Raw genomic sequence first — 17,104 nt, forward strand, 5'->3', positions numbered from 1 at the left:
CTCAGCCGGGGGCCTGCTTCCCTTCTCTCTCTACTGCCTCTCTGCCTACTCATGATCTCTGTCAAGTGGATGAATAAACTCTTTAAAAAAAAAAAAAAATTAAGTATCTTCAATGACAGAAAGTTTTGGGGGAACTTTTCCCAGCAGTAATTTTTAAAAAAAATGTTAAAAAATAAAAATGTATTCTACTCAACCTTTAGTGACTCACTATAATCATTAATAAAAACATTTTCTTTGGGGGCACCTAAGTGGCTCATTCTTTAAGTGTCACTTTTGGCTCAGGTTAACCCCAGGGTCCTGGAATGGAGCCTTAAGTCCAGCTCCATGCTCAGCAGTAAGTCCACTTCTCCCTCTCGGCCCCTCCCCCTGCTTGTGCAAAAGCTCTCTCAAATAAAACCTTAAAAAACATTTTTGTACCTTGCTATTTTTCCTTGCAAGCTATCATATCTCTTCCTCCGTACATTATACTAAATATCTGTTTAGATACCTAACATGGCAAGTGTAAGATAGATTTATTGTTAAAATGTTGGCTCAGTGGTTTGGGCCACTGCCTTCGGCTCAGGTCGTGGTCTCGGGGTCCTGGGATCGAGTCCCGCATCGGGCTCTCTGCTCGGCGGGGAGCCTGCTTCCCTCTCACTCTCTCTGCTTGCCTCTCTGCCTACTTGTGATCTCTCTCTGTCAAATAAATAAATAAAATCTTTAAAAAAAAAATGTTTAGAAAAACAAGCACAGAGAAAAAGTAAATGACTCTTTGGATGCTCTCTGGAGCTTTGTCATCATTCCTTTGAAAACATTTTCCTGACCAATGTTCATGAACCAATCTACTTACTGACTTAATATTTCTTACTAAACTCAGCATTCCAGAATGGTGATTATACTATTAAGCAAATTTAAGAATTCTGCACTTTTTATGTTGTCTTTCATTGTCAGTTAATCTCAGGGTTGAAGTTTGGTCAGTATCAAAACAGGTGTCATCCCCCTGCTGGTTGTCCAATATATCCACTCTTACTTATCCATCCTAAAGGAATTTTTCAGCTAAGAACACAAGCTACCAAAGTAAAAAGTTCAGGCTCCCCTGCAGAAGAGAATTTTATCCAAGTTCTGGCCAATGGGATTTACACACAAGTTTTGTGTGGCAGCTGCTCGGGCACTTTCTTAGGAAAAGTTGGCTCTTATTGATTCCTATTTGGATCATGAAGATGCACATCTCACTCTAAGGGCGGGAGAACTAAAGAAGGAGAAGCCATGGGCTCTGAGATTGTGGAGCTGAGCCAGCAATCAGCTCTGAAAGGTCTCAGACTTCTGTGAAAGAAAATAAGTAAATAAACTTTTATCTCATTCAAACTACTGTGATTTGTGGTTCCTATCAGTGGAGCCAAAACTAATCCTATTAGAATCTCTGAAAAATAAAAAATTTTTTAAAACTTTTGCCTGTTCCTTGAAATTCATAGGTGATTATCATAGAAGACAGTCCTAATAGTGATTCTTGTAAGTTCTGGTTCATGAAGAAATGGCTTAATATGTCAAATTATACAATCCTGGAAAAAAAATTTAAATATACATACTCTAGGTGCATATATTACTTTATAAATTGAATGTCAGATCAGCAATATAGAAGATAGATAAGTTAACAAAACAAAATATTGTATCATTTAGGCTTTTTAAATTTTTTAAGAAAATAAACAGCCAGGAATAATTTTATGTTCCTGTGGAAAAATTATGATTATTCAAGATTTAAATTACTCAAGATTTAATTGCAGCAGGATAAACTGAGTTTTTGTATGGTCCAGGTCAACACATCTTTGCAGAACAACACATCTTTGCTTACTGACTGCTAAATCTTTTACATTAACTGAGTTTAATTTTCACATTACCAGTTGTTTTTACGGCTTATATAATCACTGAAGAGGTTTTTCAAAAATCATTTAAAATGATTGAAAAACAAGTCTCCAGTATCAATGAAGTAAGTAAAGTATGTTAGAATTAAACACTTCAAGAAAATGGTTAATGCCTTAATCATTACTCTCTACTCTTATCAGATGAGTTGAGAAAATGAATTCACTTGGAGTTTTCGCTTCAGTTTTGCTAGTAAACATTGTACTATTTATTTATTGGATTTAACCCTTAAGCTCATACCCCACATCTTAATAACCCAGAGTTGAAGGCTTTCCACTTTGACACTGGATAGCAGAGCTTCCTTGAGGCTATTGATTAAGATGGGCCGCCATGAGTAACTGCCTTAACCTTGACTGAGCAGGCTTAGCAATCAATCCCATTCCAGGGGCATCTGAGTGGCTCAGTCAATTGTGTTGACTGTGTGTTGCCTTCAGCTCAGTTCATGATCTCAGGGTCCTGGAATCAAGCCCATCTGGCTCCCTGCTCAGCCAAGAGTATGCTTCTCCCTCTCCCTCTGTGATCTCTTTTGCTCTCATCCTCTCTCAAATAAATATCTTAAAAAAAAAAAGAACTATTAAAAAAAAAGTCAATCCCATTCCACCTGCACATTCATTCTGATTTGCAAGAATAGAAAGACAAGATCTGGACAAAAAGATCATGAAAAAAATGAACAAGAAATACCCTAAAAGTTACCATCTTCCTCCGGCAGAAAACCAGGGAGTTTGTTTCTTTAACTGAGAAAGAACCCACACAGATTCAGTTCCCCTACGTAGCCCTTGCTTATTCCATTTTATATTTCAATTTTAGATAAAAATGGAAATAGGGCTCCATGGAAAATTAACATCAACATCTAGAGAATCACAAATCAAGACAAGACGATAAGAAATATGTATGTTTCAGTCCATTTTCTTCCAGAACTTTTACAACTCTGCTTTCTTGGAAGGAAATTCATGAACTGTAATACTTGAGGAGATTTTCATCTGTAGGTTTTAGGATTTTCTTATCTGCCATATTCACCATCCATCCAGGCGCAAGACCAAAGAAAATCTGCCTTGGATCCTTTCGAGTACTAAGCATTTTGAAGAGTTCATCTTTAGTGATATCAGGTAAAACATAGCCATACTTCTTGGCAAGTTCAAGTCTTGCTTCAGGAAATTTGACAGGATCGGCCAGGTAACCACGATTCTTTGCATCAGTATAATACGGTACCAGTGCTTCAGGCGGAAGCATTCGTTTTGGAATGGGTTGTCCACGCAGAAAGAATGGAATAGGTTTGCACAGAATTTCTGAAAAAAATTTAAATAAAAAAGAGATACAAATAATGGCTATACACATTATTTTCTTTTAATTATTGGTTTCTGAATACCACCAAGATGAGAACTTCATTCCAAGAACTTTTTTTTATTAAATAGGTTTATCTTAAGTAAGCAAATTGATATACTTCATTTTCAAATATTTGGATCTTGAAAATCAAAGTTATCCCTGGGTTACCAACAATTACTGAATTTCTAAACACAGGTAACATCATATGGAAGTCCCATATTTAGAAACAAAATACCTTCTTATGACATACTGATTGAGGTATATTAGAAGAAATCACACCATTAACAGGAAGCCCTAAAACAGAAATCCGAGGTATCCAAACCACAAGTCAAAGAGCTGGGAGTACTTTTAAAATCCTCATGTAGAAGCTGGTAGGAGACAAAGAGGGAGAAGAAAGGGACTGCAGGACACCTTACCTAGACTTCTGGGGTCATAGAAGGCGGTAGTAACAACACCACCGTTTTTTTCGATGGCAGCAATGGCTAATTCTGAAGCCAACTGTACTTCAATATTAACTTTTGCCGTAAAGGTGTCAGCACCCTGTAATAAGTCAAAGCAAAGCCTGTTTGTAGACAGCTTGGCTAAAAGTAAGCATGACACGCTTCCTTTTTACATTGCATTTTCTCCTCCAAAATGCTTATAATGCAACAGTAAATACCTCTGCATTAAGGTCCTACCAAACAACATGCAGTTTTTTTTTTTTTAGTATGTTTTTAGGCCACTTTGTTTTACCCATTTTCATCCTCCGTAAGCAGGGATGACTATATTTTCATGTTATCTATTTAGCAAACAGCAATGTAAGCATCCATCCCCAGCACTTCATTAATAGTAGAATATTTAATCCTCCTAACAACCTAATGATGAAATTATTGCTAGGCCAACTTCATAGATGGGGACACCAAAGCACAGAAAGGTTAAGTAACTTGTCAAGATCACACAGCTAGGATTTTTTTTTAAGATTCAGTTATTTATTTTAAAGAGAGAGAGAGAGAGAGATAAAGAGAGTGAGTCTTAAGTAGACTGGGCACCAGGCCCCACACAAGGCTCGATCCCAAGACCCCAAGACCAGGACTTGAGCCAAAACCATGAGTCAGGAGGCAAAACCAACCCAGGCGCCCCTCACACAGTTAGGATTCTAACACAGGGGTCTAGTCACAGCTCATGTGTTCTTAAACACAACATTCTGCCATACTGAAATGAAAAAAAAACTTATCTTCCTCATCCTTTAGTTAGCAAAAGACCAAGAGATTGTTAGCAAGGGGACAAGTGGACTGGAATTTTCTGAAGAACAAACCTCTGACGACAGGGGCACCTGGTAGGCTCAGTCAGTAGAGCATATGACTCTTGATCTTGGGGTTCTAAGTTCGAGCCCCGTTTTGGGTATAGAGATTACTTTAAAATGTTGAAAAAAAAACACCTGATTAACAGTATCTGACCTTGGAGGGATCAGCCCACTCTAGGAAAAAAGGCATAAGAATACAACAGAGGGGCGCCTGGGTGGCTCAGTGGGTTAAGCCACTGCCTTCGGCTCAGGTCATGATCTCAGGGTCCTGGGATCAAGTCCCACATCGGGCTCTCTGCTCAGCAGGGAGCCTGCTTCCCTCTCTCTCTCTCTCTGCCTGCCTCTCTATCTACTTGTGATCTCTGTCAAATAAATAAATAAAATCTTTAAAAAAAAAAAAAAGAAAAAGAATAGAGATTCACTTTACATTTGCTATTGATTTTATTACAGACTCTAAAAGGACAAAAATATAAGTCTACTTTTCCCTAGTACAGTATTGACTAGTACAGTCAATACTAAAAAATGTAGAACTGAACTTTCCAAAATTCCATTTTTAGTCACTTTTATGAGGATGTACTATATTTTACTCTAATTTCAAAACAGATTCTAATTAAAAGATGCTGGTATTATCATTCTTTTTGTGATGATAGAATTTTTCTGCTATTGTGGTGGATGAAATAAGCTGGCTCTCAATCAAGTTCCTTTTATTAACTATTAAATTTTCATGTATTTCAAAAATATTCCATCAGTGCTAAGACACATTTTCTCACATTTTTTTCCATCTATGATACTGGCCTGCATTTTCAGAATCAATGGCCCCTTTGACTCAATAAAATAAGGTCTTGCCATATTATTCGTGGATTTTAATTACTACTCTAAATTGCCCAACTATTTCCCTATTCTTGGGCATTAGAGTTAGTTCCAGCATTTTCAGTATTATAAATAGCATTTTTAGGAATGTCTTTTTATTAGTTAGGTTTCTTTTACTATTCCTTGAAAACATTATGTTCTGAAGTTGGTAATTTTGTGCTGAAGAGTAAAACAGTCTTATTACCCATTACTTATTGCAAATCTGAAATCCAGAAAAGGTCAACCAATTTACAGAGCTACCAATGATATGTAACTAACTGTACTTACTCAATTGTTGCCCTGGTATAGTTTTCAGGATTATTTTCCTTATTTAATATAGACACATGCCTGAAAACTGTTGGAATGTAGCATTTATTGGCTAACAAAGTTAAAGATTTTTCCTTATTAATTTACATGTGTACTCCCTTATATAGCCAGAATAGAATACTGAGACTTGAGTATTTTGTATTTGCTTTTCAAATCATTTTATTAGGAAAACTTTTATCCATGAGGTTCACTTTTTCAAAGGACTCTAAAAGGTTTTCCATAAACACATGCTTCCCTCTAGTGGACACAAAGTTACTTACATAACTGTATTACTGACTTAGAAAAAAGAAAAGTATTAATGAACAAGTTTAACTGTTGATGAAACTCTTGACCAATTTCAATAAATAGAAAACTTTGTTGCAACTGGAACTAGATTTGATTCATTCCTTTTCTCCATAACAAATTATCATGAGCCAGTATTTCCAATACTGAAAATATAGCAATGAACTAAAGTACTTGTCCTCAAAGAACTTACATTATAGTGAAGGAGAGAGTGAAAACATAAATGCCCTACTTGGTAATAAAGGTCAGGTATTCATATATTCAAAGAAAAGTACTTTGGGCAAGGTAAATCAGACAAAAGTATGACTGTTTTGAGGGGTGGGGGCAGTGGTGAGATTCTTTTACAAAAGGATGTCAAAAAAGATCTTCCTGATAGGGCACTTAACAGAGAACCAGAGGGACTGAGGGAGCAAGCTGAACAGATACACTAAAAAGCACCCCAGAAACAGTGTACAAAGACCCCTCAATACAGCATGCCAGCTTCCTCAAAATACAATCACTATTATGTAATGGTGATATGACAACTCAAAAGAAAAAAATTTAAAAAGCAGAGTACTGATTATATGGAATTCAGATACAGTCTTCTATTAACACTAAAAAAATCTAGCCCAGACTTACCTCCTCTACCAGCTGGACACCATAATCCCGTTTAAGTGGCTGGACGGTCACACCTCTCCCATTGACAAGCTGAGTTAAGTCAATAGGCTGAGTAGGATCCACTCGACCCAAATCAATTAGATATTGCAATCTATTGAGACTCAAAGGCTGATACTGACGTCTGAAGCTACAAAACAAAGTAACAATTGGAAAACTCGGTCAAGCTTATCTTCCTATAATTTCTTCAAATCAACTCAAAGCTTTGTCCTGTATTTTCCTCCATCAATTTAGATGACTTAACAAAATAAAACCCTCCTTGGGAGCCTGGGTGGCTCAGTGGGTTAGGGTCTCTGCCTTCAGCTCAGGTCATGATCCCGGGGTCCTGGGATCAAGCCCCACATCGGCTCTCTGCTCAGCGGGGAGCCTGCTTCCCCCTCTCTGCCTACTTGTGATCTCTTTCTCTGTCAAATAAATAAAATCTAAAAAAAAATAATAAAAAATAAAATAAAACCCTCCTGAGTACAACAGAAATATAATCTCGCTTGATTTTTGCTAATGAAACAAAACTAGTATTCCATTTCACTAAAATTACTTGCCTCTCTTGGCATTTACGTCACTCATTTAAACAAATTTGTCAAAATGTAACCCTTTATTCTAATGATGCATTAATGGAGCTCAAAGTAACAAGAGTAGTAGTTTTCCTTTACTGAGTGACTATAATTTTTCAAATTTTTATATATATTATTGCTCAGCCTCTAACCAACCACAGAAGTAGGCATTCTTATCTCCATTTGCAGGTCTGAGTACAAAGTCTGTGCTTTTTTTTCCTACTAATCCAGCTGAAATTTCATTACCAAAAATGTTTCAGAGAAACAGCAACAAAAGTTTGCTTCAAAGTGAATTCAAATTTCTACCAAGCTTTTTTTTTTGGGGGGGGTGATTGTCAGTGAAAAGTAGAGATTTTTACTTTAAAAAGCAAAGCAATCTCACCTATGACCTTCATTAAACCCATATTTTGGGATTCGAAGGTAAAATGGAGTCTGGCCTCCCTCAAAGCCCAGTCTGGGCCGGGTTCCTCTCTGACGCTCTCCTTTATGGCCTCGACCACATTTTCTACCTCTTCTCTGACCTCTCCGCCGTCTTTCCTAGGAGGACAGAAGAGAGTTTTGTATGATCTGCAGACGCATTTTTAAATTTTATTTTATCTTTTCACCACATATTTTTTTGAGATGCCATTCATTTATTCAATCAATCAGTACTGGCTAATGTTATGCCCCAATAATGGGTCCGTGATTAAAGGAGCGAGACTGATACAAAGCGAAGGTCAAGCAAAGCTTTATTTCGCACCAAGCATCAAGAATCTAACCGAACGTTCGGGGCCACACCTCTTACAAGAGAGGGCGACCACTCTCTGTTTCACAGACTAGCTTTCAAGGACAAAGGCCATGAGGTCAGGCCTGGTCATGTAGAGGTGGCCAGTGAAATTGTAACACACACAGGAAACTTCACACTGATGCTAGGTGACCAAATGAATTACAATTTACCCTAGTAGACATTAGAACCAGCCTATTACACCTTGATTAGGATTGGTGCCAAAAAGGCTCCCAGAGGGCGGGGGTCCCTACTCCTTGGTAGCTAAGGAGACAGTATGCAAGCCCCCACTGACTGGATGTCTCCACCTGGCCTGACCCATCCTTGTATTTGAGATTTGTTACCTGAGGCTGGTTTCGGGGACTTGTCTCCAAGTAAATCCCCTGGGGGAAAGGGAGCAGGGACAGTTTCTAAATAGGTCCTTACAGCTAATACTACTATGTGTCAAGCACTGTTCTCGTTGCTCTAACCCCCAAACACTCTTAAGTTAGCATCTTTGCCTCTGAAGATGTAGTGAATTCTTGTAACTGAAGTCCAAGCTGTGTTTCAAAGACAAAGTTCCAAGGATGGGATGGATATGAGAATTCTGTGACAGACTGCAACTGAAAAATATCCTAGAACCAAACATCCCCAACAAACAAGGTTTATACCGTTTGGAATTGTAAATACATTAACATTATGCATGTATATTATTAAACATTAATTTGTACAGAAAATATTTTTCTAAAATTAACTTTCTCTCACTTCCTGAAAACAAGGAACTGACTTCTTTTTTTTTAAAGGAACTGATTTCTTAAAAATGACAGTATATCCCCCTGCCTAGCTCGTTCAGTGGGCCAGGCAAGCGACCCCTTATCTCAAGGTTGTAAATTAGAGCCCCACATCGGGTGTAGAGATTACTTAAAAATAAAAGCTTTCAAAAATTGGATAAATAAAAGGCAGTATGTCAACTAACAGCTTTTCTGTCTATATTCAGTGCCTTGCAGAGGAGGCATTTACCATAATCAGTTAAAATCTTTCCCACGAAAATAAAGATACTAAGAACATACTTCATTTTAAATTCAATTTTTACTGAGACTATCATTTTGTAGTTTCTGTGACTTCACTCCTCCGCCCTAATTAACTTAAGTATGCTTTAAAATATAAAACTTACTAAGAATTGGGGCCATATGGGAAGACTCTCCTCTGTACAGTTAAGGAGATCAAGGGCTCGGCAACCCTAGTTCATTCCAACACCCTTTTGGAAAAAAGAGTCCCCGAAAATGACGGGGAGGGAATGGCCGCTTCCATCGTCCCATCCCCCAGCGATTCCCCGCACCACCACCAGCTAGTTACCGGTTTCCTGGAGCCCGGATTCGGCTTTAAGTTGGCTAAGCTCACACGGGGCAGAGCCCGGAGCAGGTCCAGGGCCCGTGCCCCTCCGCCCTGCACCCCGCCAACCATTACCGGCAGGATCAATACCCTCCAAGGTCGCCGGCGGTGGTCTCAAAGCCCACGTGGTCTCCCGGCGCTCCTTTACGGCCGCAGCACCGCCCCTGTCGTACCGCAGGAATTGCAGAACTTTCTGTCGCACGCGGCGCCAGTGTCCCAGAGTAATTGGATACCGTCGGAGGTTTTTGCAACGTTGTTGTCTCAGTGTTTCTCGACATTTCTTGTTTTTAGTTCACTGGGGATGTGAGCGTAGTTAAAGAACGTGCGTTGGTCTCGTCTCTGAACGTACGTTTTCTCCCGCTTCGTAAATGCACGCATTGAAAACGCTGTGCGGTAGGGAATCTTTGAGTCAGTGTTTGGCCTGAATATTTTGTCCTGGGGTCTTGTAGTCCTTATGAGGCAGTGTGTTTTCTGAGCTCCACGTAGAGTCTGGCATAAAGTAACGTGAGCGCTAAACCATTAGTTTTGAGCTTCGTTTTAACTACACGCTATGAGATACGAAAATAATACCCAGGATCCAGTTTCTTTAAATGCTTAGTAGGGGCGCCTGGGTGGCTCAGTGGGTTAAAGCCTCTGCCTTCGGCTCAGGTCATGATCCCAGAGTCCTGGGATCGAGCCCCGCATCGGGCTTTCTGCTCAGCAAGGAGCCTGCTTCCTCCTCTCTCTCTGCCTACTTGTAATCTTTATCTGTTAAATAAAATATTAAAAAAGAAAAAAAAAAACTGGAGATGAGATTTTACTTAGTGAAGAGGGCAGGAAGTCAGGGCTGGGAGAGAGTATATCCTTTTGATATTGGGAGGAAACAGTACCCAAAGAGCTAAGAAGTGGGCATGGAAACGGGATGGAAATAAATGTCACTTTGATAAAACCTACCAACTTTTATCAAAGGTTGGTCCTGACATAGGTCTTCATTCACACTTAAATAATTCTTGTTTTAATGTTATTAAAGTATAGTAAAGCATACATTTGTTTTGAGAAAAATTAAATAGTACAGGAAGAGTTTCTAATGAGAAACCAGAATTCTCCATAGGCAATCACTTTTAACTTTCTGTTTTTATTTCATCTGGTGATTGCCTCCATATTTATAATTTAAACTATATCACTAATTGTTTGATCAATTTTTGACATTGTATATTAACCTGTCTTAAGATAGATGAAGATTTAGATCATTTAAACTACTTTCTAGTATTTTAGTTCTCTCACAGTATATATATAATTCTTTTTTAAGATTTTATTTATTAGATGGGGCGCCTGGGTGGCTCAGTGGGTTAAGCTGCTGCCTTCAGCTCAGGTCATGATCTCAGGGTCCTGGGATCGAGTCCCACATCGGGCTCTCTGCTCAGCGGAGAGCCTGCTTCCCTTCCTCTCTCTCTGCCTGACTCTCTTGTGATTTCTCTCTGTCAAATAAATAAATTTTTAAAAAATCTTTAAAAAAAAAGATTTTATTTATTAGAGAGAGAGCACGAGCGGGAGGGGCAGAGAGAGAGATTCTCAAGCAGATTCGGCACTGAGTGTGGAGCCAAATTTGGGGCTCCATTCCAGGACCCTGAAATCATGACCTGAGTGGAAACCAAGAATTGGACACTTGACCGACTGTGCCACCCAGAGCCCCAGTAAATCTGTAATTTAAATAACGTTTAAGTTTTCAACTATCAAAAGTATACAGCAGCTCCTCACTCTATGTAAGATGAAGATACTGACACATCTCACCTCTCACACTTCTTTGCTCCCTCTACTTATAACTTCTTCTACCTACATATTTTCTTTAACATAGTCATGGATATAAACAAGAAGCTACAACAATTACGGTACTTGCTCTCTCTACAGAGCAATTTTCAGTATTTTTCTCTTTCGGATCCACAAAGAACTGGCTTTCAGGCTGATAGGCTTTCTTTAAATTCAAGATCACAGACCCCAAAATAGTCATCCTATCCCAGTGTTCTAGAAAACTTACTTTTTCAGTCTCCACAATGACTATTTTATACCTTCTTTCTCAGCCAATGAATTTCTCTTCTACTTTAGAAAAAGAAGTCATGGGATAAGGCATTTTTCCACATCCCATCGCCAAATGTACAATCCTTCCTATCATTGCATATATCCTCTGTGCATTAATTATACCTCAATAAAGCTGAAAAGAATTGGGGCACCTGGGGGCTCAGTGGGTTAAAGCTTCTGCCTTCAGCTCAGGTCATGATCCCAGGGTCCTGGGATCAAGCCCCACATCGGGCTCTCTGCTCAGCAGGGAGCCTGCTTCCCCCTCTCTCTCTCTGCCTGACTCTCTGCCTATTTGTCTGTCAAATAAATAAATAAAATCTTATAAAAAAATTTTTTTAAAAAGCTGAAAAAAATTGAAACTCTGTTCTCCTAAATGAGTGCTGTGGCACCTGGATGGCACAGTTGTTTTAAGTGCCAAGCTGTTGGTTTGGGCTCAGGTCATGATCTCAGGGTCCCAGGATCCAGCTCTGAATGAGGCAGAGTCTGCATGAGATTCTCTATTCCTCTCCCTCTCTCCCCCGCCAAAAAAAGAATTTTTTTAAAGCATGCTTAGAAGTTTTCAAGGCAGTTGACCACTTTGTCCTCAAAATACTTTCTTTGTTTGGTTTCTGGATAGACCACATTTTTGGTTTTCTTCTTCCATCCTGGTTGATCTTTTCCCCTTTTACTAGGTCCTCCTAATCTGCCCTCTAAATGTTGAAATTTATCTTTTCTATGCAGATATTCTCTCAAGGTGATCTTAAATGATTTATAAATTCTCAGGTTTATATCTTCATCTCAAATCTGAGTTCAACTTGTATGTATCCAGCAGTTTAATTGATATCTTGACTAAGATGTCAACAGAGGATTCTAGATTTCCAACTCTTTTCCACAATCTCCCCCAAACTTCTTTTCCTGTATATTCACCACCCCAAAAATGATACCTCGACTTCCCTAGTTATTAAAGCCAAAAACCCGAAAGTCATTCTTTATGCCTATTTCTGTATTTTCCACATTAACAACCCCAATCTCTTTGACCCACAAACACCATGCTGATTCAACCCACCACCATCTTGCCTAGAATAATGCTACAGTCTACTGATGATCTCTTTTTACTTTCACTGCCACCCCCTTCCAGTCCATTCTCCAAAAGTAGTCAGAATGTCATTACTTTTCAGGGGCTTCACATTGCCCCTGAATAAAATACAGACGTCTTACCATGACCTATGAGAATCAGGCTGATCTGATTCCTTCTTGTCACTCTATCCTCAAAATGCTAGGGATACTTCAGTGAATGAAATAGGCAACTTATAAAGTTTTTTTTGGGGGGGGTGGTTCGGGAGGGGAATACAATAAATAAGTACAAATAAATAAAACTATTTCTGAGAAAAAGGAGTACCATGGAGATAATTAAAAAGGGGATTGTATTACGGATTAACTGGTATCTCTGGTGTCTTTTAGACTGAGTGGTCAAAGATTGCCTCTCTGAAGGGACATTTGAACTGAATGACACAAAAGGATTTTTAACATTTTCTAAGCAAAAGTTTATTTCTTGGTTATATTATAATCTTACTGAACATCAGCTGGGAACTCTGCTCTTCTTATCTATGTAATTCTAGGCCTCGGGATGAGACAGCAGACACATCCTGAAACTTGAAGGTTGCTGTGACAAATGGAAAGAGGATTCTGGAGGGTCTCACGCAGAATGGAAAATTCTGGTCTGGAAGTGACACTTTTCTCTTCCACCTACCATGTATTGACTGGAACTACTCACATGACCTCACCACTATCAACCCCCCCCCCCAAAAAACTGGGAAGTGCAATGCTACCATGTCTCAGAACATAGAGAATCATAAATATTTGTTATTTATTTATTTAGAGCATGTGGGAGGAGCAGGAGAGGAAGAGAAAAAGTCTCCAGCAGACTCCGAGCTGAATGGGGAGCCCAACTCAAGACTCAGTACCAAAAAAAAAAAAAAAAAAAAGACTCAATACCAGACACTGAGATCACAACCTGAACTAAAATCAAGAGTCAATCGCCCAACCAAATGAGCCACCCAGGCGCCCCCAGAAATATTTGAAAAAACGTTAACAATTGGGGCGCCTGGGTGGCTCAGTGGATTAAGCCGCTGCCTTCGGCTCAGGTCATGATCTCAGGGTCCTGGGATCGAGCCCCGCATCGGGCTCTCTGCTCCGCAGGAGGCCTGCTTCCTCCTCTCTCTCTGCCTGCCTCTCTGCCTACTTGTGATCTCTCTCTCTGTCAAATAAATAAATAAATAAAATAAAATCTTTAAAAAAAAAAAAACGTTAACAACTACCATAGTCCTTCATGTTCACAATGGAAAATTAAAAAGAAGGAAAGGCACAGATGCATGCTTGGTAGTAGCAAGATTTCTCCTACAACTATACAATGTCATGGTATTGCTAGATCTGGTCCCTCTGGTAGGTGTAGAATAGAAACAGAAGATAGTTTGGTGAGCCTTTCCAAATCTTTCTGGTACCCAATCCCAAGGCTGAGGAAATAGTTTCTTACTATTTTATAGAGCTGGAAGAATGAGCCCATAGAATGTTACCTAATTCTCCCTACTAAGGATTTCAGTTTGCTCAAATTCAGTCAAGCTGCCTTAAATTATTCTAAAAGTTATGAACAGTCCGGAAATATATATACTCTCCATAAAGACATTTCAGAGCAAAAATCAAGTAAATGAACACAAGACTGGATCATTGATTTTTTATGACTATTTAATTTCAAGGCTATTTCTTGCATATTACACATACATTTGGAGAGAGAACAAAAGTTTCATTCAATGTTATAGATGCCGCTAAGACATACATGTTGTTTCTTCTAACTTTTTCATGGTTCCTTCATCTTTTTTTTTTTTTAAGATTTTATTTATTTATTTGACAGAGATCACGAGCAGGCAGAGAGGCAGGCAGAGAGAGAGGAGGAAGCAGGCTCCCTGCCAAGCAGAGAGCCCGATGTGGGGCTCGATCCCAGGACCCTGAGATCATGACCTGAGCTGAAGGCAGAGGCTTTAACCCACTGAGCCATCCGGCGCCCCAGTTCCTTCATCTTAAAGAAGAAAAAAAAACACCTTAACCCTTTGTCCTGTTTGAACTCTTTCTATTATGAAATATTTCAAGACTGATGTTAAGTATAACAGTAAGCTGAATACCTAGATACCCACCACCCACCTTATGAAATAAAATAGTATATATATATACTATATATAGTTGTCTTTTTTTAAATAGTCACATTCCTCTTTCTGCCAACTTCCCCAGAAATAGTCACTATTCTGAGTTTAGAACTTATCCTTCCTGTGCATTTCTTTGTACTTTCACTATATCTCTATATATTCATTATCAATATATAATACTTTGGGATTTTGGTTTCTGGATATGATGGGGTAAAAACAACTGAATAATAATTTTTAAAAAGAACAAGATTTATCCTGTCAGCACACACTACTAACCAACCAAAAAAAAAAAAAAAAAAAGATACAGCATAACGGTTTTCAAATATTAGAGAACAGACACTTCTCTGAGGAAAATGAAACAAAAGATTTGAACTATATTATTGCTCCAACTTATAGCCTTCTTCCAGGCTACTTGCAGGGAGAAGTCCCCAAACAGAGCTCTTAGGTCTCGCAGAGGTGAAGAGACAGAGTTCATACAGGGAAAGCCTACTAGCATTTATAGAATCAAGTATGAGAGATGAGAAAGCTGCACAGGGAGAGCTCCAAATGAGCATTGGTCACACACGTGTTTGAAGAAACTACTTAAGACCAAAAACAAAACCCAAAAACACCAAACCAGGAGAAAGATTCAAGCAGAGCCTTTCCAGAACTCAAACGGGGCTAGGAAAACTTTACATTATCACTAGCACGGGCACCTGTGCTTACACACACACACACACATCTCCTACCACAAAGACTTTCTCAAAATGATACTAAGTGTTGGGACCAAATTAGTCCTATACTGTAATGAACCTACCTAGCAAAGCAAAAAAGCAAGTCTCAAAGATACCAACTGAACAAGTAAATTAACTGCATTTCAAAACAAACCCTAAAAATATTTTAGGTAAAAAATGCGAAAAACTCCAACAACTAACAAAATAACAAAAATTAAAATTCATAATATTTTACATTTTGTAAAAAAATAAAAAATAAATAAATAAAAGAAAATATTACCAGATAGGCAAGAAAGAAATGAAATTTCAAAATCAATCAAGGAGCACCTGGGTGGCTCACTGGGTTGGGCCTCTGCCTTCGGCTCGGGTCATGGTTTCAGGGTCCTGGGATCGGCCCCTCATTGGGCTCTCTGCTTGGTGGGGAGCCTGCTTCCCCCTCTCTGCCTTTCTCCCTGCTTACTTGTGATCTCTCTCTCACTCTCTCTCTGTTAAATAAATAAATAAAATATTTTTTTAAAACTTAAAAAATAAAACCAATCAATACAGGGGTGCCTGGGTGGCTCAGTGGGTTAAAGCCTCTGCCTTGGCTCGGGTCATGATCCCAGGGTTCTGGGATCAAGCCCCACATTGGGCTCTCTGCTCTGTGGGGAACCTCCTTCCCTTCCTCTCTCTCTCTGCCTGCCTCTCTGCTTACTTGTGATCTCTGTCTGTCAAATAATAAATAAAAAATCTTAAAAAAATAAAAAACCCAATCAATATAAATAGATCCAAAGATGATAGAAATAATTGCCAAAAATGTTTAAACCTTTAGAATAAATATAGTTCGTATGTCCAAGGAGGAAGGTTGAGCACTTTATTTTTATTTTTTTAAAGATTTTTATTTATTTATTTATTTATTTATTTGACAGAGATCACAAGTAGACAGAGAGGCAGGCAGAGAGAGAGAGAAACAGAGGAGGAAACAGGCTCCCCACTGAGCAGAGAGCCCAATGTGGGGCTCGATCCCAGGACACTGGGATCATGACCGAGCTGAAGGCAGAGGCTTTAACCCACTGAGCCACCCAGGTGCCCCGAAGGTTGAGCATTTTAAGGAGATACAAAAGATGTTGGAAAAAATCTATTGCCCAACAATGTAAATATACTTAACCCTACTGAACTGTGTACTTATAAATGGTTAAGATGGTAAATTTTATGTTATTTGTTTCACCACAGTTAAAAACTTTGCTAATCTAAAAGACAACAACAAAGAAAACCACACAAATAAATGTCTAGAGGTAAAAAATATAACGTCTGAAAAGAAAATGGTATAGATAACATTACTGAAAAGTTATATACTGTAGAAAAAGATTAACTAACTTAAAGCCTTAATAGAAATCATTTAAAATGAAACAGAGAAAAGACAAGAAAAAGATATATCAGTGAACTGTAGAGCAACAACAAGTATCCTAACATTAGATATAATTGCATTCCCAGAAAGGAGAAGAGACCATGGGAAAAGAAATTTTGAAGAAATAATGGATGAAATTTTTCCAAATTTAATTAAAACGATTAACTCATACGTCCAAGAAGCACATTAAGCTCTGAGCAGAATAAACTAGAAAACACTACCAAAGTACCTGATAATTATATTGCTTAAAATCAGTGATAAGGAAAAAATTTAAAAGCTGCCAGAAATACAAGACATGTACAGAAAAATGAAGGTAAGAATGACAACAGATTTCTCATTGGAATGACTGACCAGAAGACAATGAGGCAACACTTTTAAAATGCTGAAAGAAAAACCAAAGCCACCTAAAAATCTATATACAGTAAGTACACATTTCAGGAATGAAAGTGAAATAATGACTATTTTAGACATATCA

The 17,104-nt window shown here is 38.5% G+C and overlaps 1 protein-coding gene across 1 annotated transcript; it reads right to left on the reverse strand.

The window, feature by feature from the left end:
- Positions 1-1,651: 1,651 nt before the first annotated feature.
- On the reverse strand, positions 1,652-9,443 carry MRPL15 (mitochondrial ribosomal protein L15). Its single transcript, XM_046028005.1, has 5 exons — positions 9,263-9,443; positions 7,547-7,701; positions 6,578-6,743; positions 3,636-3,759; positions 1,652-3,182 (listed from the first exon to the last, which is right to left on the reverse strand). The coding sequence occupies exons 1-5, from the start codon at positions 9,368-9,370 to the stop codon at positions 2,845-2,847; spliced, it is 891 nt and encodes a 296-aa protein (XP_045883961.1). The 5' UTR covers positions 9,371-9,443; the 3' UTR covers positions 1,652-2,844.
- Positions 9,444-17,104: the final 7,661 nt, after the last annotated feature.

Source organism: Meles meles, chromosome 1 (genome assembly GCF_922984935.1).
Source record: "Meles meles chromosome 1, mMelMel3.1 paternal haplotype, whole genome shotgun sequence".
Taxonomy (NCBI): domain Eukaryota; kingdom Metazoa; phylum Chordata; class Mammalia; order Carnivora; family Mustelidae; genus Meles; species Meles meles.